The 25,139-nt window shown below is 42.3% G+C and overlaps 1 protein-coding gene across 2 annotated transcripts in view; it reads right to left on the reverse strand.

Annotated features, from left to right (window-relative positions):
* ccdc178 (coiled-coil domain containing 178) overlaps positions 1-25,139 on the reverse strand; it is a 266,960-nt gene that overhangs the window by 175,298 nt on the left and 66,523 nt on the right. For both annotated transcript variants that reach the window (XM_033019675.1, XM_033019676.1), the window contains exons 11-14: positions 14,607-14,743; positions 14,351-14,534; positions 11,192-11,254; positions 10,106-10,267 (exon numbers count right to left, since the gene is read on the reverse strand). In XM_033019675.1, coding sequence (XP_032875566.1) covers positions 10,106-10,267; positions 11,192-11,254; positions 14,351-14,534; positions 14,607-14,743 — 546 coding nt within the window. The remainder of the gene's footprint in view (positions 1-10,105; positions 10,268-11,191; positions 11,255-14,350; positions 14,535-14,606; positions 14,744-25,139) is intronic.

Below are 25,139 nucleotides of genomic sequence, written 5' to 3' on the forward strand. Positions count from 1 at the left end.
CATCGCCGTTAAACTTCCCCCACTGATCTTAAACTGATCCATATCCACGTTGTCCTTTGACAGCCTTTCGTACCGTCCACAAATGCCAAACAACCCATCTAAACGCACACTATATATAGGTGTAGAAAAGAACTTTTCAGGTGAGGCAGAGGTTCACTTGCACCTCATCCAACCTCATCTACTGTATCCACTGTTCCAGGTGTCAACTCCTGTACATCGGCGAGACCAAGCACAGGCTCGGCTATCGTTTCGCTGAACACCCCCACTCAGTCCACCTTAACCTACCTGATCTCCCGGTTGCTCAGCACTTTAACTCCCCATTCCATTCGCAATCTGACCTTTCTGTCCTGGGCCTCCTCCATTGTCAGAGTGAGGCCCAGAGCAAATTGGAGGAACAGCACCTCATATTTCGCTTGGGTAGCTTACACCCCAGCGATATGAACATTGACTTCTCTAACCTCAAATAGCCCTTGCTTTCCCTCTCTCTCCATCCCCTCCCCCTTTCCAGTTCTCCCACCAGTCTTACTGTCTCCGACTACATTTTATCTCTGTCCTGCCCACTCATCTGACATCAGTCTGAAGAAGAGTCTCAACCAGAAACATCACACATTCCTTCTCTCCAGAGATGCTGCCTGTCCCGCTGAGTTACTCCAGCATTTTGTGTCTACACACTATATATACATATACACACATATATATATACACACTTCTTCATCTTTTGGATCAGCTTACACACAGGACTTCCAGCCTTACTGTAATTTATGTGGATAACATCCAGTGCTCTATCCTTAATACTGGGAGTATTGGCCTGGAAGACCAATATTGGAAACTAAGATTGATTCTCTACCTTCTAGTTGAATTGAGCAGAGGCAACATTGGCAGTGTATTTCACATTTTTCGAGGTGCCTGCTGTGGTTAATTCAGGTTTCAGAAGCATACAGAAGAGAAGATCTTGATCTTCAACCACCTTATTCCTTGATAGACCAAAGACTATGCTGGTTTATTGAAGGCAAAAATAGTTGCACTGGTGGGATTACACCTACAATAGGCGGAAGGTTCGTAGACCCAGTGTTGACTGGCATTTACCTTCTCATAGATGCTGCTTGACCAGGTGAGTTCTTCCAGCATTTTTTTTTTAGTCGATCCACAATATGATCCCATCACAGGTACTAACCTCCCCATTATCTCAATGGATTGTCACCTTGTCGTGGTGGAGAAGTTTGTGTGGTACTGAGATCCTGAGAGCAATGCCGTCTGGAGCTATGCTCTTGGTAGGGCCACCCATGGCGGTAAGGTCGAGGGGGAGGTCTCTGACAAAGAGCAATCCAACCAAGACCTCCATGGTGGAACAGGCGGCGGATGATGGCACACCTTAGTGGAGCATCACAACGGCTGGGAAAGCGGATGAAGGCTGCAGCAGAATAGGGTCTCCGGTCATCTTGGACTCCATGCCACTGGTTCCTGACTCAGATCTGTCAAGGACCGTGTGGTGGCTGCCTGTGCATCAGATTCCCCACGTTAAACAAAGTCATGCACAGGCGTGCTCCATATAGGGAATCCACCCTAACACCCTGGATTAAGTCCTATGGCGATCAGCTGGTGTTGATGGGGGCAGGATTGTGAGATCTGGAAGCCCCATGAACAGGCACATCAGGCGGTGGGTGCTAGATTCAGTCGCCGGACATGGAACGAGGCAGAGGATCCCTTCGGCAGCTGCACCCACGATTGAGCAGTCCTCTTTAAGATCCACTCTGCTCACCCCACTTGGGGAAAGGGCTAGAAAAGGTGCCCTAAAAATAGCCTGCCTCAAACTTACCGACCGCATTGCCGCTTCCAGAGGTATCACCACACGTGGTCAGAAACACAGAAATATGAATGAGCTTTGGAGCATGAAATGTGCGCACATTGATGGATAGTGCAACCAGTAACAGACCAGAGAGGAGAACTACAATCATCGCAAGAGATTGAGAAGATGCGGATTTACATAGCTGCCCTTTCTGAAACCCGGCGGGCAGACGAAGGACAACTGAAGGAGGAGAACGGTGGCTACACTTTCTTCTGGAAAGGAAAAGCTGCTGATGAGCCCAGGATCGATGCTGGTGGGTTTGCCATCAGGAACCAGTTCATCAGCCACCTCTCTGAACTTCCTGTGGAAATCAGTGACCATCCGTCTGGTGCTTGCCAACAACCAAATGGCAACAATTGTGAGTGCCTATGCCCTTACTTTAGACCAGTGGTTCCCAACGTGGGGCGTACTCCCCACAGGGGGGCAATTTGATTTTTAAGGGGGGCATCAGGTAAGCATATGTAGTTTATATTTCAGATGTTATTTTGAGTAAATTCCATTTTCTGAGAATTATTTCTTTGTCTGTTCGTGCTAAAATATGGGGGGGGGGCATCAGGATTTTAGAGGTGATTAGGTGGGGCATGGCTAAAAAAAGGTTGGGAACCCCTGCTTTAGACTCTTCAGAGGAAGCAAAAGAGACCTTCTACGCCTGCTTGGACAAGACACTAAAATCCCCAGGGAGGATAAGATTATTCTCCAAGGAGACTTCAACCCCAGGATCGGCCGGGACCAACACTTCTGGAAGGGTACCATAGGAAAGGAAGGCATCGGGAACATCAACTCCAATGGAGCTCTGCCTCTCAGCAAATGTGCTCAGCATGACCTCATCATCACTAACACCCTCTTTCATCAGAAAAACAAACTTAAGGCATCTTGGAGACACCCACGCTCCAAACAGTGGCATCTCATTAACTATGTCATTGTACGAGCCAGGGACCGCCATAGCGTGAACATCACAAGGGCCATGGTCGATGCAGATGACTGCTGGACAGATCATCGCCTCATCCACTCCATGATGTCTATCAAGATCAAGAGGAACACGAGGATTCAAAGCTGATCTGGCCAAGGATGAACCTTGAAAGCCTGGAGAAAACTGCTACCCAGCAGTGACTTCAGACTCTCTTGGGGAAAGCCTCCAACAGGAATATCCTGATGACATTGAAGGGTGCTGGAACCTGGCTCCAATCCACCATCCTTGATACTTGTAAAAACATCCTTGGGTGCAAGTCCAGAAAGCACCAGGACTGGTTTGATGAGAACGACACAGAGATAGAACAGCTCATCTCCAAGAAAAGGAAAGCCTTTCGTGCCTGTCAAAATGATGTAACCTGCAAGGCCAAAAGAGCGGCTCACTCCAGAGCCAAGGCAGACGTCCAGAGCCGGGTGAGGGAGCTTAAGAACTCTTGGTGGACAGATAAGGCTCTGGAAATCCAGAGACTGGCAGACTCGGGTGACACCAGAGGCTTCTTCAGCGCAACTAAGGCCGTCTATCGTACAAGCTACCACGGCTTAAACCCCCTGCGCTCAAAAGATGGACAAGAATTGCTGAAGGACAATTAGTCCATTAACGCCTGATGGAAAGAGCATGTCCAGGAACTCCTCAAACGTGACAGCACAACTGAACCAAACATTACCCACCAGAGAAGACATGGAAGAACCTCTCACTATGACAGAGGTTCAAGATGACATCAAGAGTCTTAAGAACAACAAGGCCACCGGTCCAGATGGAATCCCAGCTGAGAACTTAAAGGTGGACCGGAGCTCCTGTACCACATCCATGCCCTACTCCTCAACGTCTGGTAAAAATTAGAACTTCCATCAGAACTCAGGGATGCTTTAATAGTGACCATTTTTAAGAAGGGGGGCAAGGCTGAATGTGGAAACTACAGGGGCATCTCACTCCTTCAACAACAGGTAAAGTCCTTGCTCAAGAAAGAGCTAGATATGGCTCTAAAAGATAGCGGAGTCAGCGGATATGGGGAGAAGGCAGGAACGGGGTACTGATTGTGGATGATCAGCCATGATCACATTGAATGGCGGTGCTGGCTCGAAGGGCCGAATGGCCTACTCCTGCACCTATTGTCTATTGTCCTTGCAAACCGATTTCTCCCACTGTCTGCAGAGGTACTCCCAGAATCATAGTGTTGCTTCCGCCCATCCAGAGTACAGCAGACATGATATTCACAGCACACCAACTCCAGGAAAAATGCCGTGAACAAAGGCAGCCTTTGTACATGGCCTTCATAGACCTGACAAAGGCTTTTGACTCCGTAGACCGCCAGGCTCTTTGGAGCATACTATCAAGATACGGTTGTCACGACAAGTACTTCAGAATATTGAGGCTTCTACATGATGGCATGTTAGTCACAGTGCTCAGCAACAACGGCTCTGAGCCCGAGCCCTTCACTGTGGAAACGGGGATCAAACAGGGGCATCATCGCACCCACCCTGTTTGTTGTCTTCATTGCTGCCATACTTCACCTCATTGGTGAAGAGCTGCCACAAGGGATCCCAATCCTCCACAGAACTGACGGTGGGCTCTTCAACCTTAATACGTTGAAGGCCAAGAGCAAAGTCAGTAACGCCGCATCATGGAGCTTCAGTACATGGATGACTGCGCCATTGCAGCACACTCTGCATAAGACCTCCAGGGCATCCTGAATGCCTTTGCCAAGGCATACAGAGCCATGGGCCTAGCCTTAAATATCAAGAAATCCCAAGTCCTACTTCAACCTCCACCCAACCAGCCGTCTACCCAGCCCACTATAAAAGTGGACGACACCACTCTTGAAAACGTTGACCACTTCCCCTACCTTGGCAACATTCTTTCCTCAAAAGCTGATATCGACTCTGAGGTCAACCATCGCCTGAGTTGTGCCAGCCAGACTCAGGAAAAGAGTCTTTGGAGACCAAGACCAAAAGGCTCAAACAAAACTGCTGGTCTACAGAGCCGTTGTCCTCTCCACCCTGTTGTAGGGAGCCGAGTCATGGACCACCTACAGCAGGCACCTGAGAGCCCTGGAACATACCATCAAAGATCCTAACAAAGGATTCTGAGGATCAGCTGGGAGGACAAACGCACCAACATCAGTGTTTTGGAGGAAGCCAACATGACCAGCATCACCACCACAATAATGCAGCACCAACTTCGATGGACTGTACTCTCAATTCAAGGAAGGTTGGCGAGCTCCCGGCGGGCTAAAGAAACGCTTCAAGGACAACATCAAGAACAGTCTGAAGAAATTCCACATAACATCGAATAACTGGGAGCACATTGCACTGGACAGGCGCTCCCTGAGGAAATCTGCGCAGGAAAGAGCTGCACGTCACGAAATGGAACTACGCCGTGTCGCAGAGGCAAAGCAACAGCATTGTAAAGAGAGAGAGAAGGGAGCTCGACGACTACCAACCACCACCAGTCTCCACTGCCCATGTTGCACCAAGGTGTGTATATTGTGGATCGGCCTCTGCAGACAATCTGCAGACCCACAAGTAGACGACCCTATAGAAACATAGAAACATAGAAAATAGGTGCAGGAGTAGGCCTATCCTGTACCTGCCTTCTCTCCATACCCCCTGATCCCTTTAGCCACAAGGGCCATATCTAACTCCCTCTTAAATATAGCCAATGAACTGGCCTCAACTACCTTCTGTGGCAGAGAGTTCCAGAGACTCACCACTCTCTGTGTGAAAAATGTTTTTCTCATCTCGGTCCTAAAGGATTTCCCCTTTATCCTTAAACTGTGACTCCTTGTCCTGGACTTCCCCAACATCGGGAACAATCTTCCTGCATCTAGCCTATCCAACCCCCTAAGAATTTTGTAAGTTTCTATAAGATCCCTCCTCAATCTTCTAAATTCTAGCGAGTACAAGCCGAGTCTATACAGTCTTTCTTCATATGAAAGTCCTGACATCCCAGGAATCAGTCTGGTGAACCTTCTCTGTAGGCAAGAAGGGCCACATCTAACTCCCTCTTAAATATAGCCAATGAAGTTGCCTCAACTACCTTCCAACTACAATACTCCAGGTGTGGTCTCACCAATACCCTGTACAACTGCAGTAGAACCTCCCTGTTCCTATACTCAAATCCTTTTGCTATGAATGCTAACATACCATTCGCTTTTTTCACTGCCTGCTGCACCTGCATTCCTACTTTCAATGACTGGTGTACCATGACACCCAGGTCTCTTGCATCTCCCCTTTTCCTAATCGGCCACCATTCAGATAATAGTCTACTTTCTTGTTTTTGCCACCAAAGTGGATAACCTCACATTTATCCACATTATACTGCATCTGCCATGCATTTGCCCACTATGTAAAGGAGAGAACAGTCATACTCGTTTCAAATGACTGCCGATGATGATTAAAAGGATCCACAGGAGGTGCTGCCTCGAAAAGGCAGCCAGCAGCTTCAAGAACCCACACCACCCTGGCCATGTGCGCATTTCACTCCTGACATCGGAAAGAAGGTAGAGGAAAACCATGACATCCAGGTTCAGCTTCAGAAACAGCTTCTTCCCAACAACAGTCAAGCTAGTGGACACTACAGACTCCATCTAATCTTCGAACTACAAACCATCTAGGTTGCACTAGTGATTTCAGAATTTTTTTGTTTTGTTTTGCACTATACTATTTTTTTTATTCATTGAACTTTTTTTCTTTGTTTATTATATTATCTATTGAGTACTGTGTTTACAAACCTGTTCTGCTACTGCAGATAAGAATTTCATTGTTCTGACTCGGTACATATAACACTTAAATGCTCTTGACTTGAGTCTACCATACAGGATAATTAAAGAGCAGTGAATCTCTGGAGATGCCTACTCAAGAAGTCTATGAAGACAATCACTGAGTAAATTCAAGAAATCAAGATAAAGATTGATAGATATTTTAGATATTAAGGAAACCAGGGGATAAGGGATTAGTACAAGAAAATGGTACTTTAATAATGGCCCAGTCATGACCTTATGAAATGATGGAACAAAGGTCAAGCCAAAATGGCCTATTCCTGCTTCTATATTTTTAATGATAGAGCTGAGTTGAAAATGATGGTATGACATGATCTGAACATTGGGCCAAGTGTGACATCAAGGGTAAAATTGTAGTCAACGGGCACAAATAGTTAGACTCAGTCCCTGCACAAAGGAAAATGGTTGTTGTGGGTTAACATCAATCAGTCCTGCCACAACACTTCATTCAGAGCAGTAACCTACACCAATTATCTTCATCTGCTTCAACAATAACCTTTCTGCCATCATAAAGTCCGAAGTGAGAATGTTCACTAATGATTGTACCATGTTCAATGAAATTTGCAACTCCTCCGAAAACATCTATTCTGCATGCTGCAAGACTTGCAGGCACAAGAAGATAAGAGATCAATATTCATGCCACACAAATGCCAAGCAATAACCTGTAGTAGATACAGAAGCTTGAAAGCACGCACCACCAGACTCAGGGACAGCTTCTTCCCCTCTGTTATAAGCTATGAATAGTCCTTCCATAAGCTAGGGTACTGTCCGATTCTACCCCATTGTGGACATTGGGCTATAATGCTGAGAATGATATACTGCACTCTGTATAGAAGGTTATAACTAGAGCCAGGATTTTGCCATAAATGCCATGTGCCATTTCTTTTGATGATTTCACCAAGATAATGCCTTTTTCATAATCAAGTGCCTAAATCAGCCTTTTTTTGCTGTTTTGCTAAAAGGTCGTGCTTTCTCTAGTTGTACCTTGATTACAATGACGTTTTCTATGTTAACACGTTAATATTAATAAATTATTATTAACACGTTAACATAGTATAACTTAAAAGAAAATTTCCACCACCTCCAAATCTGAGTTTGAATGATCTGTGCAAGGCATTCATTGATGTTGGAATTCCACTGTGGAAATTGGAAAACTAATCTCTCAGAGGTTTTTTAGAGAAATACACAGAGGAGCATATACCAAGTGAGTCATCATTACGGAAAAATTATCTTGACAGCAACTTCAACATTGTTGTGCAGGAAATTAGAGATGAAGTTGCATGCAACAAAATATGGATCTGAATAGACGAGACAACCGATGCTGTGGGGAGATATGTTGACAATATGGTCATCGGTACACTGGAAGCAGGTCAACCATCAAAGGAGTATTTGTTGACATCAGAAGTATTGGAGAAGTCAAACAGCTCAACTATTGCTCAGTTGTTTACATCTTCACTTGCTGTACTTTGGCCAGAAGGTATAAAAGACACAAATGTTCTTCTGTTTGTGACTGATGCAGCTCCGTACATGAAAAAAGCTGCTCGTGCTCTTAAAGTTTTATTCACCAAAATGTTGCATTTAACATAGAAACATTGAAAATAGGTGCAGGAGGAGACCACTCGGCCCTTCGAGCCAGCACCGCCATTCATTGTGATCATGGCTGATCGTCCCCAATCAATAACCCATGCCTGCCTTCTCCCCATATCCCATTTGACATGCTTAGCTCAAGGACTTCATAGAATTGCCAAGCACATACGTAGCTTGTTTCCAAATGTCGATCGCCTAGTTTCCAATGACAGGAAAATCTTCCTCAAACCACCGTCACGTGTTCAAGGAAATAGCACCTGAGATTCTACTACCTCCTCAACCCGTTTTGACTAGGTGGGGTACATGGCTCTCTGCTGTATGCTACTATGCTGCAAATTTTGAAAAGATAAAATAAATCATCAACTGTTTCGAAGAAGAATCTGCTGCAGTCAGGATCGTCAGTGAAATCATGCAGAAAAAGTCCTTCCATTGCGATCTTGTGTTTATTGCTTCAAATTTTGCAAACTTCCCAGAAGCCATCACTTCCCTTGAGAAGCGTGGCAAAACATTAGTGAATAACTTGCAGGTTTTCAACAAAGTAACTGACGATATTTGTAAAGTCCCTGGCGATGTAGGTAAAGACATACAAGGAAAATGTGAGAGAGTGATTTTAGCTAACAAAGCTCTTGAAGAAATACAAAACATAGCTAAAGTTCTCAAAGGTAGTTGTAATGCACAAGATATCGACATGAATATAGAGTCTGTAGCTTGTTTCGGGTATGCACCAGTGACCTCAGCTGAGGTAGAAAGAAGTTTTTCACAACTGAAGCATATTCTGTCTGTCAAACTGCATCATTTAAAAATATGCTAGTGATTATGTACAACCAGGCAACTTTGGCCATTTAATGTAGTATGCCTTTATATTTTCATTTTTAACCATATTTTGGTCATTTTTAACCATATTTTGGAAATACATGCATTGTTATGCCTTTTTTGGTCAATAAATGCCTTTTCGTGCCTTTTTTGTCATTTTATTATGCCTTTTTGCCGGTCCTATTTCAGAGTTTTTTAGTGCCTAGACATCCTGGCTCTAGTTATAACAGAGAGGAAGAAGCTGCCACCGAGTATGGGTGTGTGTGCTTTCCAGTTTCTGTATTTTCTGCTGGACAAGAGCTTTGATTCTGTTGTTTGCTTTTCTGAAGCAGCATGATATTTCAGGACTTGATAAATAATATTACAAGTTTTATTTTGCTAAATTCAATAGTAGCAATAATCTGTGGTCAATGGGCAATAGTTATTGTTCAGGTATTCATTTGCACCTTTCAATTGTGCATTAAAATAACATCCTGCAAAAATATCACATCTTAAAATATTTGTGGCTTTTATTTTTAAAACCATAATTGTTCTCAGCTGCAAAATGGACATTCTGTCACTTCTAAAATTGCAAAATGTACGAGAGTGTATAATGATATATGACTTTTACCACACCTTTAAAGATTCAAAGTGACTAATGATATCAACAGTGCCACAATTTCTGTTGTTCTTGCCACAATGTAGGGCTATCAACATTGTTCAATGACAAACAACAGTTTTAAAACCAGGTGTGCGTTACAAATATTGGGATTTTAAGTTCAGTATAATAGTACTGCAGTCCTACCTATAAACATTCTATCATGATATTTTCTATCTCAAAAACTAAATGTCAAATTGGATCCAGCTTGACAGACCACCCTCAAGATATATTAACTGCTGCATCCAAGATGATCACTCCAAAGTATTTTTGATGATTGAAACTTTCATTTCATTTCAGTGAGAAAACAAGTGATGTGAAATTATCTGTGAACTCCAGCAATTTAAGTTGGAGAGTTGTTAAATTGAAATGAAATATTTTTAATAAAATTTAAATGTTTCTTTACTATATGATGAAAGGGATGCTTGTGTAGGTTAGATGTTAAATAATGCTAAAACTTTCCAAGATACTTACTTCTTGTTGGTACGCATATGCAGCTTCCAGTTCTTTAAATTTATTTTCAATATTTTCAACAGCTTTCTCAACTTGTGCAACTTTATTTGAAGCTCTTCTTTTCTTCCTATTATTGCTGTCTTTATATTGTGCTAGATCGGCAGCTTCCAATTTAACCTTGGCCTGTTTTTAGAAAAATAATATGTAATAGTTATACTTGCACCAGCATAATATGGAAATCATATAATTTAAAAAAATATTTACAGTTATGTTTTAATAGGATATTGTAAGTTACTTCAGTAGTGCATCAGGGTGAAACCACAAGCATAATTAAGTATTTGGAAATATGATAAGAAATGTTTAGTGGGATATGAGCCAAATGCGGGCATGCAGGACTAGTGCGGATTGGGCAGCTTGGTCGGCATGGGCAAGTTGGGCCAAATAACTTGTTTCTGTTCTGTATGACTCTCTAAATGCACAATAACTCCAGGAAGCGGTCTTAAATCGGCTGTAAATTAAAGTGCATTCTGAAGTAAAGCCCTTCAAAAAGAAATTCAGATAATTTATCATCTTTATTGTTTGCAGAAGATTGATAGGACGTTTGAAAAGCGGGGAATCTGCTATCCTGCAGAAAATGATGCTGCACCTACAAACAGAGTTTGTATTCCAACCCTGCATTACACTCAACATGGAGCAAATTGAAATTGTAATTGGTAATCAAGATGAGTGACACAATTATGAATTATTTGATTATCAGATGTCAAATAATGATTGCTAAAATCTTCCAATTCCATTTTGTACTCATATTCTGCAAGGCTGCAGAAAAGATATAGAGACTGAGAAAATATCTACTTTCAGCAGTCAACGATAATACCCAAAATGGAGGGGAATTAGAACAATATTTAAAATCTTGAGTTCCTGCATTATTCGATAGAAGGAACATACTATCTCATCAACAACCCACCCACCTGTTCCATCAAACATCTTCTGCTCCATTGGCAGAGGTGTCTGTGATTTTCATATGAGTCATAAAACCAGAGGAGATGCAAGTCATCCTCAATCTCAAGTAACTGCCTGAGAAGATAACTAGATACCACTGTTCTTTACCTGAAGTTTTGTTCTCTGTATCATTTCATCTTTAATTCTTTTCCTCATCTTTGCAGTCTGTTCCTACAAGAGAAACAAAACAGATTTAAATTTGGAAACAATCTCACAAAATAATTTGCAACCTTAATTTCTTGAAGTTACTGAAGTTGCACACCAAAATTGAATGTATTAATAACACTGCACTCCCAAGGAGTCAAAACCCCCATCTGCAATTCTCGATTTCCTGACTTATAGACCATAATTAGTGAGGATAGATGAGAAAACATCTTCAACGTTAATTCTCAATATCGGTGCCCTGCAAGAATGCGTCCTGAGCCCCATACTATACTCCCTATACAGTCACAACAAAGTAGTGAAATTCAGCTCTAATTTGTCCTAAACCAACAACTTTTAAGCTATGGCCAAGAAAGTACACCAATACCTCTACTTCCTCAGAAGACAATAGACAATAGGTACAGGAGTAGGCCATTCGGCCGTTCGAGCCAGCACCGTCATTCAATTTGATCATGGCTGATCATCTCCAATCAGTACCCCGTTCCTGCCTTCTCCCCATATCCCCTGATTCTGCTATCTTTATGAGCCCTATCTAGCTCTCTCTTGAAAGTATCCAGAGAACCGCCCTCCACCACCCTCTGAGGCAGAGAATTCCACAGACTTACAACTTGGATCTTGGGGTCCGTCCAAGTAGATAGTGGTAAAGAGGGCATATGGTATTCTTGCTTTCATAAGTCGGGATTTTAAGTATGAGTCAGGAAGTCATGATGCAGCTTTACAGGACCTTGGTTAGACCGCATTTGGAGTATTGCGTGCTGTTGTGGTTGCCCCACTAGAGGATGTGGATGCTTTGGAAAGTGTGTAGAAAACGGTTTACCAGAACGTTGCCTGTTTTAGGGGGGTATTAGCTACAGGGAGCGGTTGAACAAACTTGGTTTGCTTCTCTAGAAAGTCAGAGGTTACAGGGAAACCTGGTAAGGTATATAAAACAATCATAGGCAGTCAGAACATTTTTCCCAGAATAGAAAAATCAAAACCAGAGGGCATGGCTTTAAGGTGAAAGGGCAAAGCTTAAAAGAGATGTGCGGAACAGATTTATGGATTTATGGATTTGTTTAAAACAAGAGGGTAAGATATGCAGTGAATGGAGGTATATGGATTATGTGCAAGCAGATAAGAGTTGTTCTTGGCATCTATATTGTTGGTACCAATATGTACAATGACTTCTGGCTGCTCGCCCTCCCCTTGAGAATATTAACCAATCTTTGGGATGGCACAGTGAAGCAGCGATAGAGTTGCCACCTTCCAGCAGAAACCCAGGTTTGATCCTGACTCGTCCGGTTGCAGACTGTATGGAGCTTGTATGTTCTCCCTATGACCGCGTGGGTATTATCCACATGCTCCAGTTGCCACCCACATTCTAAAGACGTGCAGGTTTGTAATGGTATCCAAAATGGTACGTTTGTTGGTGAGGGAAATGGTCACAAGGGAACGCTGCACTCTCTGCCGACCCCCTCTTTCTTGGTAGTTATCCAAAAATGGGCCCCCTCCACCTTTCGATGTGACCACTTCACTGAAACACCAATCTGTGTTGTTCTCAGTATCTTGGGTGCTCCTGAGTAAGTCGAAATGCAGCTCCGGCAACTCAATTCAGTCAGTTAGGAGCAGCAGTAGAATACACTTCAAAGTATAATCACAGCAACTTTCCCAGATCTACTGAGTTTTTGTGTTTGAGTTCCAAGAACATTGTTTGAGTTGTAAGTTCTGAGGTTTCGTCTAGAGAGGCTTCGGGGAGGAGGATGAGCAGTGAAAAATTAAGATGATGTATTTCTAAAATTTCCTCTTTGGCCTTGCTATAGTCACAACTGCAGTTAGGGTATGTAGTTTGCTCCTCCTACATGATAATGGAGGATAATAGGAGGATAATAGGAGGAGCAAACTACATACCCTAACTGCAGTTGTGACTATAGCAAGGCCAAAGAGGAAATTTTAGAAAGACATCATCTTAATTTTTCACTGCTCATCCTCCTCCCCGAAGCCTCTCTAGACGAAACCTCAGAACTTACAACTCAAACAATGTTCTTGGAACTCAAACACAAAAACTCTACAACTCCCACAAGAATGCATTAACAATAGAAATAAGCATTATGGGACCTGGGAAATATTGCTGTTTTTACAGATTTTAAACCGGGCTTCAGGTAATATGAAGTTTATGCAACAGGAAATGGATTTGTTAAAAATAAAGCTTTTGACTTTTAGGGATTGTTACTGGCCACATTTGTACATCTCAGATACACCATTGCATTAGCACAATTAAACAAGATCCCGTTGTTATCTGACATAACCATCTTCACTATTCTCTATGCCACAAATTTTAATATTATTCACAAATGTATTACCCATACCACTTGCATTTACATCGAAACTGTTAATGTAAATAATGAACAACAGTGACTTGCCTAATGCCATGTGGACAACATTTACTGCACAGTCCTCATCAATCTCTTCAGAACAATAAATGAAACTGAACTGAAACCATGGGGGTATGTGCCAAAAGTAGGCAAATAGGATTACTTCCAGGGAGATATCATTTAAGTAAAAAAAATTTTAACTACATGTTTGAAAAGTGAAATAAAAACAGAACATTCTGAAATAAAAACAGAACGTATTATTCATACTTTCATCAAACACTGTGATGGAAAGTCTTCAACCTGAAAATGCAAACTTTCTTTTTTTCTTTGCAGATTTCTTCAGACGTTGGTAACTTTTATTTTTTCTATTATTTAGGTGAATTGTACACATTATATTCTTGAATTTTTTCTCCACATTTAATATCATGTGTCCCGCCCACACCTCTTTCCTAGTTTTCTCCTCTCTACTCCAATCAGCCTGAAAAAGTATCCCAACCCGTCTGTTGATTCGCTTCACAGATGCTGCCTGAACCACTGAGTTCCTCCAGCACTTTTATATTTTGCTTATTAATATATCAGAGTTGAGCTAAGTTGCAAAGAAACAAAAGTAATGCAGTTATGAGATTTATTTTTTCATAACAATGTTTAATGTATTTTTTAATAATTAATTTCCACTCTTGGATTGGCAACCATGTCAAAATGAGTCACTGAAACTAAAATGTTCTTAAGATTTGCAATTGTATTAATCACTAACCTTCATTTCCGCTTCCTGATCAGATACTGTCTTTTTCAACGTCGCCAGCTTTGTTCTCAATGCAGTTAGCGTTTTCTCCACTTGGGAGAGCTGTTTCTTCATGCTAGCTAGTTTGGCATTTTTAAATTTTAGAGCTTCTTGCACATGCCGCATTTCTTTCTTCATTTTATTTTTATCCTGACGACTTTAACAGAAGCCTTGTTAATTTTTTAATAATTTAAAATGATAGTCGAATAAATTTCAATTTTTCACCTACCTTTCTTTAATGAAGCTGTTGAACATTTCAATCTCAGCTTCAAGTTCTATATTTCCCTTTTCAAAATTTGCAAGCTCATTCAGTCTTCTATCAAGTTCTTTTCGTTCATTTGATAACTCAGTGTTGCCAAATCGCATCTACATATACGAACATAAAAGTTCAAGCTACTAAAAGTCAGCGCAGGAATATTACTGTACTACATTCACCCCAAAGTATACAAAAATATAGGTTTTTCCAACCAAGTTCCACTATTAATGGAACATTTCACATTTTGACACACAGAAACTGTTCAAATGGCAGTTTTTTTTAGCCAAAACATTGGACAGCTGCGATTAAAAATAAAATTGCTTTTAAATATTTTTTAAAATTACATTCATATTGCATAGTACACTGCCATTCTTATAGATTATGCCAAGAAATATTGTTTTACAGCTTTGACAGGCAGTGATCTGAATTTGTAATCTTTACAGTTTTAGCAGAAGGGGAGACAAGCATTGATATTCCACAGGTAATGGTAGATTGAAGAAATGTATTAATGGTTGTCAATGTGTAAATCTCACATCTTTTAACCAACAGTTCCTTTGTGTAAAACGGTAAAACTGACTTTCTCTCTATTCCTGCACTCAAGTCATTCATAAACATTGTGAAAGGACAAATCCTGAGGAGAGAACCCTGGGGAAAACGCTAACCACATCTTAAACTCATGAGAATACCCCAATGTTGTGTCTCCCATTTCCATTGAACCAATTCTCTATCAAGCTAACTGGATGCTTCAATTCGAAATGCTCTGATTTTTAATTCTCATGTTGAACTTTGTCAAATTCTTTCCAGATCACCCTAAAAAACACGGGTCATCATCACAGAAATCAGGAAGGCTCATTATTGCTAACTTACCTTTTTACAAATTAACGTTGTCTCTCACTGATCAACTTCTGTTGTCCTAATTTCCAGGCACTTAGTACCCAATAACAATAGCCAGTAACTTCTCCACAGCCAGTGGATATACAGGAATATAAAACTTCCTCATTCTGCTTCATAAATGATAGAGTAACACTAATAACTTTGCAATTTTGAAAGGTCACAAATTAGATTTCAATAACTTCCTTACTTGCTTGTACTAATGCCCTTCTTCTTCTTGCGTATGGCGTGCACAGCCTAAAGTTGTTGGACAACTTGTTCTATTTGATCTTATTTGATTGTGCAGGTTGACTGCATTCGTTGAAACAGGGCGGACCACGTGAAGGTTGCAATCTCCCACCCCACTAATGCCCTTATGCCACACATTGACATTGAATCGTGTTTCATTTAAAACTAATTCTTAAAAAACTCATCCACAGTGTTGAAATACAACACAATGCATGTTAAACTCTACTTCTGATATTGAATTCTACTGATTTCAGACCCAGGGTGCAAGGTGACCTTGACCAAGGTCTGATATCTACCCGATATTATTTTATAATTCTCACACAGGTGATTAAAATATCTTTCTTGGGTACGTAGTTTACTTTACTGTTTGACTGAAATTTCCTGCATGTATCTATCAAATGAACCAAAAAAATTAGGGAGACTGTAAATTAGTCTATTTCTAACTTCCCCCAGTTACATGGCCCTTGCTGTTTCTACATAAACAAGAGACTCAATGACAGAAAGGGAAAAAAACTTTTCTTTATGACATGCTAAGATGATATTTGTCTTCAGTGCACAAAACTAGCATTGACTTTGAGTAAATTGCATCTAGATGGAAGGAGCAGATCAAGTTGCCCAAGTAGTATATACACTTCTGTTAGTATGATGCAAGAAAAGAGAATATAACAGATTCCAAGTTGTTATCACGTGATAAATAAAGGGCGTAAAAAAAAGGGAATTAAGAGAGGCAAAGAGAGAGCATAGAAAAAGAGTGGCAACAAAGAAAAATGAAAATTTTTAATTTGAGCTGGGAAAGTACCATATAAGGGGAGGTGGAGCCAATCAGAGAACAAAATGGGAAACAAATCATATTGGCAGTGGCAATGGCTGAGCTGCTAATGTGGTTTTAACTAAAGAAGATGATGCTGTTGGAATTTCAATAAAAGAAAATGTAGTTGATATTGTGGATGAACTAAAAGTTAATGAAGAACTGGTTGAAGAAAGGCTAGCTGCAGTTAAAGTGAATGAAATGCCTTTCCTGATGGGTGCATACTATCTTGCTGAAAAAAGGGCGGAAATTACTGAGGACTGGCAAAAGTCAGTCAAAGATCTATATATACCATGCTGGCACTCCAGATCTTGAAAAATGCAAATGTTGTATTCTAGTTCAGGATACAGGGATAAAGCAAGTAACTACAGACCCATCAGTTTAAGTTTGGAAATGGGGAAAGTTCGTCTAAAAGATAATTAGGAACAGAATTACATGGACAATTCAATGGTGACCACTCAGAGCCAATAAGTAAGAAGAAAACGCTCCACGCAAGCACCATATGCCCCTGTGCAAACCTCCCGTTAAAACCATTAGATTAGACTCTGGGCTGCATTTTCATCTGCATGCAAACTTATCTATGCATCCAGCAGTTCTTTCTCAATCATCCTAACTTAATATCATCCAGCACACAACTTAAAGAACATTTACTGATAAGTTGAGATGACGTCTTGTACTCTCCAGATGTTTTCTAAATTTCCATCCCTCTCCTTGTGACACTCTCTTTCAACCATCCTTTCTGCTCTACATTTAACTTCATCATTCTGCTCCCACAATAATGATATCATTCTGGGAGCCACCAAATGTACACCAATAATTCTGGGAATTCTTCAAAGGAAATATGATAAAAAAAATTACTGGTTCAGATTCAAGTTGGCATTATGAGGTTATAACACATTTAAATTATTTAAATAAATATTAGCTCCCACCATTTTAATTACGTTTTTACTCACAGAGACTGTCATTTTGTATTCGGACTCCCATCCAAAGCTATTCAAGTGACTGCGGCAGCAGACATCACTCATTCATGCCACAGTCCAGTGATTGTCAGGAGTCATTGCTTCTGATCAGTCTTAAAACTAATTCAGAGCTATCCAAGCTTGGGAAACTCACTATCGCTAATTGTTATTGATTTGAATGCTGAAACACAGCTTTGTGTTCCCTAAAATATCAAGTTCACTTAATTGGATGGGAATCAGACCATAACCAACTGCTGTCATTGTGACCAGTCAAGGGAAACTATTGCAAAAATATCCCATGATAAGAGGATTCTAAAGAGTTATTAAATTGCTGTATATTTCCTTTGGGATGCAAACTCTCCTGACATCCAACTCTATAGTAACAGTTTCACCATTAATCACACACTCACAATTAAAAACGCTATATTAGGCTGGTCGATGACTCAATATTGTACATTAGGGCCAATCAGTTAACCTTCTCCTCTCACCAGAAATTATACAAAGCATTCAGATACATGCGGTAATAACTTTCCAACCAGTTAAATGAATGCCCATTTTTCCCAACATGCATTCCAAGTGCCTGAGGGAAAATCATTCTTATGGTGCAAGTGGATGGAATCTAACTGAAAACCTTACTGATGGAATTTTGACATCTGTGATTCAACCTATTCACAGAGTTAGGTACACAAAATAAATTGAAATAGAGATTTGAAAAAAAAAATAAAGGAGGAGAAAAAAATCAAGAACTGCCAACACCTGACTATGTAATGCTGCATGTTTTGGTGAAATGACGCACAATCAATTCCGCTATTTACTGCATTCAAATGACCACATCTGTGCAACAGATGTTAGCACAAAAATCAGAGGATCAAGGAAGAATAGTGCTTTTGAATGCTATACATTTAAACCATCCAGATTTCTCAGCCTATACAGGAGCAATTTCAATGCTTAGGCATCGGCTGGTTAAAAAGGACAATGGTCCTATTAAAGAAATCATAAAACATGTCAGAAGCAATAGACAATAGACAATAGGTGCAGGAGGAGGCCATGTGGCCTTTCGAGCCAGCACTGCCATTCACTGTGATCATGGCTGATCATCCACATTCAATACCCAGTTCCTGCCTTCTCACCATATCCCCTGACTCTGCTATCTTTAAGAGCTCTATCCAACTCTCTCTTGAAAGCATCCAGAGAATTGGCCTCCACTGCCTTCTGATGCAGATAATTCCTCAGATTCACAACTCTCTGGGTAAACATGTTTTTCCTCATCTCCGTTCTAAATGGCCTACCTCGTATTCTTAAACTGTGGCCCCTGGTTCTGAACTCCCCCAACATCAGGAACATGTTTCCTGCCTCTAGCGTGTCCAATCCCTCAATAATATTTTATGTTTCAATAAGATTTCCTCTCATCCTACTAAATTCCAGAGCATACAAGCCCAGCCGCTCCATTCTATCAACATATGACAGTACTGCCATCCTGGGAATTAACCTCTTGAACCTACACTGCACTCCCTCAATAGCAAGAATGTCCTTCCTCAAATTTGGAGACCAAAACTGCACACAATACTCCAGGTATGGTCTCACTAGGGCCCTGTACAACTACAGAAGGACCTCTTTGCTCCTATACCAGCCTATTGCACTTTATCTGTTTATTTATGTGTATATGTATATATTCTATGGTATATGGACACTGATCTGTTCTGTATTTATGCCTGCAATATTCTGTTGTGCTGCAGCAAGCAAGAATTTCATTGTCCTATCTGGGGCACATGACAATAAAACTCTCTTGGCTCGACTTGACTACTCAACTCCTCTTGTTATGAAGGCCAACATGCCATTAGCTTTCTTCACTGCCTGCTGTACCTACATGCTTACTTTCAGTGAGTGATGAAGAAGGACCCCCAGATCTCTTTGTACTTCCCCTTTTCCCAACTTGACACCATTCAGATAATAATCTGCCTTCCTGTTTTTGCCACCAAAGTGGATAATCTCACATTTATCCACATTAAACTGAATCTGCCATGCATCCGCCCACTCGCCCAACCTATCCAAGTCACCCTGCATCCTCATAGCATCCTCCTCACAGTTCACACTGCCACACAGCTTTGTGTCAGATGCTGGCTCGAAGGGCCGAGTGGCCTACTCCTGCACCTATTGTATATTGTCTATTGACATAAAGGAAAAGCAAACAACAGCAAACTTCACAGAGCCAGCCCTAGAATTTCCAACAGATGACATATCCCAGCAGGTAAGGCATATTATTTTGGATCAATGGCTAGAGTTTGCTGGTGTAAGGACAAATTTGAGTTAGTTGGATTTGACAATCACACCTAAAAATTTAATTTTAAATTCCAAGATTTTCAAATTGCAAACTTTGAAGCTCGGAAGGATACACTTGCAAAAGAGAGAATGCTGCAAAGGCATAGCAGGCTGATTTAAGGTTGGATGGTTTTGTCGTTTCAATGAGATCATCTCCCGCTTTACTAAACCCTAGAGAACATAGGCCCAGTCTGCTTAATCTCTCTTCATGTGACAAATTTGACAGCTCAGAAATCAGTGGTGAACCTACTCTGCATTCATTAATTGGGGAGAGATAAACTATGCAAAATATTCTAGATTAAGCTTCCTCGACCCCTATATAGTTGGAATTGGACGTTTCTACTCTTACATTCAAATCCACCTGCAGTAAAGGCCAATATATTATTTGTCTTCCCTATCACTTTGCCATACCTGCATTTAACATTCAATGATTTATGTAAAAGGTTAGCCAAATCACTGTGACTATGCAAATCAAATAATACTATAAAGTGAAAATCATAACAAAGTTAAGAACCCAGAGGTTTTGCCATTTGACAGCCTTTTAGGTGAGTTTCATGTCCCGGTGCTACACTGGCGATTCTGCTCCCTGGTTGCAATCTGATTTTTCACTTTCATTTTGAGTTCACATAGATATTCTAGCCTGACATGGTCTGGTCTCAGATACTGCCCATGAGCAACTGAAATAGCCTGGAATGGATGACTATGTAGCACGGTTGCATGGAGTGGTTGAGAGGATGTATTAGGAAATGAAGCGGTGGCTATACAGTATAGCTGGGGACTGGGGAGACAACATTTCAATAATCTGCTGGTACAGGATCAGGGCACGATGGCATCGTTAGAAAAATATGTGATATGGCTTTTGCCTGTATTTCCACAACAACTGTCGTCTGAACCAAAAGGTGCTGCGAGGCAAAATTGCAAAAATAAAATACCACTGGCTTTCACATTTCACTGCGTATCAGAATCTTGACGCTCCACACAATCACCTGTGAGAAACCAGAGATAACTATCATACTCTTGCATTCAGCCAGATTGACGCAACGATTAATTATCTTGTTCTGTATCTGCATTGATCTTGATCATAAAAGCATCTTAATCATGTCCCCCTTCTCCTGACCCAAAACATCACCTATCCATATTCTCCTGAGATGCTGCCTAACCCGCTGAGTTAATCCAACATTTTGTGTCTACCTTTGGAATAAATCAGCATCTGCAGTTCATTTTTATTACATTAACCTTCTGTTTGCTGATTTCTCTCTCAACACCGAATGCCAAAGTGTATACTAGTTAGAAGATAGACACAAAGTGCTGGAGTACCTCAGCAGGTCAGGCAGCATCTCTGGAGAAGAAGGATGGGTGACATTTCAGGTCAGAACCCTTCTTCATACTAGCATCTGCAGTTCCTTTCTATACATGTAGCCAGCTGGTGCGTCTTTCATCTATCATGACCCTCTATCTTGAAATCATTACCCACAATGTCAGTCTCTGAGATGCTACAGGTGCAATAATGGATTTTAAAGATTTTTCTTGCCATTTACCTTCTTCTCACTCTCCACACTTTCCTCCTGCTCCTCCAGCCCCTCATATTCTGATTCACAATGTTCTGGTGAGGGAGGGTAAATACGTCCTTAGAATTCCAAGAGGATGCAGTAATTACAATGAACTGGCATCAATGAGCATACCTGGCAAGTTTATAACTCACTGTGCAGTGATCTGAGGTTCAGCTGCCTCTCTGCCCATAAGGAAAAGGATCATTTCCTCCAGGCTGGTGAAGCTTTGGTGGGGCCCTCCCATCAATGTAGGTAACCCGTCTCCTATTTCTCATAGTTTTATGCTAACTAAATGAGGACAATGCGGAAGATCTAAGAAACCTGTACCAGGGGATCAGATTTGCCTCATTCTGTAACATACAAGACATCTCTCCCTCCTTCTGTCCCTTCGCTCATGACCACGTTTATATCCTTCAGAACATCCTTCCTTGTCGATGGCAGCCATAATGTATTTTTGCTGTTTAGCTACCATGAGGAGTGTGTCTTTGTGTAATGATGCATATTTGGTGCTACTACATAGCAAAGGGTGAATGGTTATGCTAAGTTGAGTGCAGATGTGTCAGGAATTACGCACAAACTTTTTTAGCTCTTCTTTCTATTTGTAATTCACCTATATTACACCTAAATTACCATTTGTAAATCTTGGGATAGAGAATTGGCTTTGTGGACGTAAGCAGTGGATGATGGTGGAAGGTGGTTTTACAGACAGGACGCCTGTGACTAATGGGCCTGTCCCACTTAAGCGATTTTTCAGGCGACTGGAACGGCGAGTGTCAAGAGTGGAACACACACATATCGCTTCCTTCACCAGCCCGTTATGCAGTCGGGAGACAGGGCAAGCGGGGGGAGCGCTGTCTGAGTGAAATTCACACGATGCAAAGTCAAGGTGAAACAGACCGCGATGACCAGGAAGGTTGGCGCTGTAATCAAGACGGCTAAAGCACAGTGTACGGTAAGATCTTTAAAAGAAAGGAGGGAGAATTGGGCAGAAGGAGGGAGAAGGAGTGAGACAACGTTTAAAAAGACAGACAACTTTTAAGATGCCAGAGATACACGGATGTGAAGCTCGGCGGACATTTAACATTACCGGTCGGTTATCCTTGGTTCTGAAAACTACTGTGTATGTTTTTTTTTCCAATGAGCCAATTATTAAAGATTTGGACGAGAGAATTGAATGCACCATCTCCAAGTTTGCGGATGACACGAAAGTGGGGGGCAGTGTTAGCTGTGAGGAGGATGCTAGGAGGCTGCAAGATGACTTGGATAGGCTGGGTGAGTGGGCAAATGCATGGCAGATGCAGTATAATGTGGATAAATGTGAGATCCACTTTGGTGGCAAAAACAGGAAAGTAGACTATTATCTGAATGGTGGCCGATTAGGAAAAGGGGAGATTCAACGAGAGCTGGGTGTCATGGTATACCAGTCATTGAAAGTAGGCATGCAGGTGCAGCAGGCAGTGAAGAAAGCGAATGGTATGTTAGCATTCATAGCAAAAGGATTTGAGTATAGGAGCAGGGAGGTTCTACTGCAGTGAGACCACACCTGGAATATTGCGTACACTTTTGGTCTCCTAATCGGAGGAAAGACATTCTTGCCATATAGGGAGTACAGAGAAGGTTCACCAGACTGGTTTCTGGGATGTCAGGACTTTCATATGATGAAAGACTGGATAGACTCGGCTTGTACTCGCTAGAATTTAGAAGATTGAGGGGGGATCTTATAGAAACTTACAAAATTCTTAAGGGGTTGGACAGGCTAGATGCAGGAAGATTGTTCCCGATGTTGGGGAAGTCCAGAACAAGGGGTCACAGTTTAAGGACAAGGGGGAAATCTTTTAGGACCGAGATGAGAAAAACATTTTTCACACATAGAGTGGTGAATCTCTGGAATTCTCTGCCACAGAAGGTAGTTAAGGCAGTTCATTGGCTATATTTAAGAGGGAGTTAGATGTGGCCCTTGTGGCTAAAGGGATCAGGGGGTATGGAGAGAAGGCATGTACAGGATACTGAGTTGGATGATCAGCCATGATCATATTGAATGGCGGTGCAGGCTCGAAGGGTCGAATGGCCTACACCTGCACCTATTTTCTATGTTTCTATGAAAATTTTGCGGCGACCATAATGAGGCCGCAACTAGTTCCCAGGATGCGGGAACTCCTCACGACCATGAAGGCGACTACCCGGCAATCACCCGCGAACATGTGGCGACCATGTGGCGACTGCATAGTCTCCTGCAGTCTGCTAAAAAGTCGCCTAAGTGACACAGGCCCATAATGGTGTGCCTCAGGGATCGGTGATAGTTATAAAAAAATACTGCAGTATCTTGACAAGTTGGGTAAGTGGGCTTAGGAATGGTTAATGGAGTTTAATATAGACAGGCACGGAAATCGCTATCAAAATATGGGGGGGACCAGGGGACAGGGGTTACACAATTTCTTGGCGGCCGCGCGCGCTTGCGCACACTCACACACACACACACGATGCATCGGAGGCTTCAGCTGGGGGCCCTGTGAACGGTAATTACAGCTCAATCCAGCGCTAAATGCAGCTCAACTCTGCCTGTCTCGCCGGGTTAACCTACAGCCCTGCCTGGACTGATGGGACACCAGCCTGCAGTCGTGGAGCTAGCGCTGCTTCTCTGTGCTGGCTGTAAACTTGGGCCATATTTCCCGTAAGTCCAGGCAGTGCTGTAGGCTGCAGGCTGCAGGCTGGTGTCCCATCAGTCCAGGCAGGGCTGTAGGTTAACCTGGCGGGACAGGAAGAGTTGAGCTGGGTTTAGCGTTGCTTCTCTGCATTGGCTGTGGGCCTGGGAGCACCGCTCCGGTCTGACTCTCAATGTCTCTGGCCAGCCCCGGGCGTGGGGGCGGGGTGGGGGGCACTCGGGTGGGGACGGGGATGGTCCAGTGGCGGTTCGGCAGCGATTGCAGCGCCGGAGACCGGGATTGATCCTGGCCGCGAATGAGGCGCAGGTCTGTGTCCAGGGCTGCCAAGAGTGTTTTGGCACATCTCCCTCCTCCAATCACCATGCTCTGTCCTCAGTCCCACCCTCCCTACCTCCGCCTCTGACCGACACCTCCCTCCTCCAATGATCGCGCTGAATGATCATGATCCCGACCCCATTGCCTGCTGACCGACGGCTCTCTCGTCCAATCAGCGCCCTCGATCAGCAGTCCCACCCCCACTGTCTCGCGGAAAGCGGAGATTTCACCGGGTTTTAAAATCCGGATTACAAAACATGTGGGGGGGTCGTTCCCCACCTCTCAAAACGTGTGTCCCCTGACCTCCCCCACCCCCCGGGATTTCCGCCCCTGAATATAGATAGATAGGTTCAAGGTGTTGCATTTTAGGAAGTCAAGCAAGGTACAGAACCTTCACAGGGAATTGCAGGGAACCTGGAGCATGTTAAAGAACAGAGGGATCTAGGAGAGCAGATACATAGTTCCCTGAAAGTGTAGTCACAGGTAGATAGGGTGGTCAAGAGGACTTTTGGTACATTGGCCTTATTAAGTACAGAAGCTGGGATGTTATGTTACAGTTGTACAATACATTGGTGAGACCACATTTAGAGTATTGTTTTCAGTTTTGGTCACTCTGCTATAAGAATGTTGTTAAGTCGGAAAGAGTGCAGAGAAGTTTTATGAGGATGTTGCCAGGACTTGAGAGCCTGAGCGCTAAGGATATGTTGGGTGGGCTAGAACTCTTGCAAACTCACCATGTGAAACCATTAAATCTTTCAGGATAACAATATTTT

This window comes from Amblyraja radiata, chromosome 4, assembly GCF_010909765.2.
Source record: "Amblyraja radiata isolate CabotCenter1 chromosome 4, sAmbRad1.1.pri, whole genome shotgun sequence".
In the NCBI taxonomy this organism is placed as follows: Eukaryota; Metazoa; Chordata; class Chondrichthyes; order Rajiformes; family Rajidae; genus Amblyraja; species Amblyraja radiata.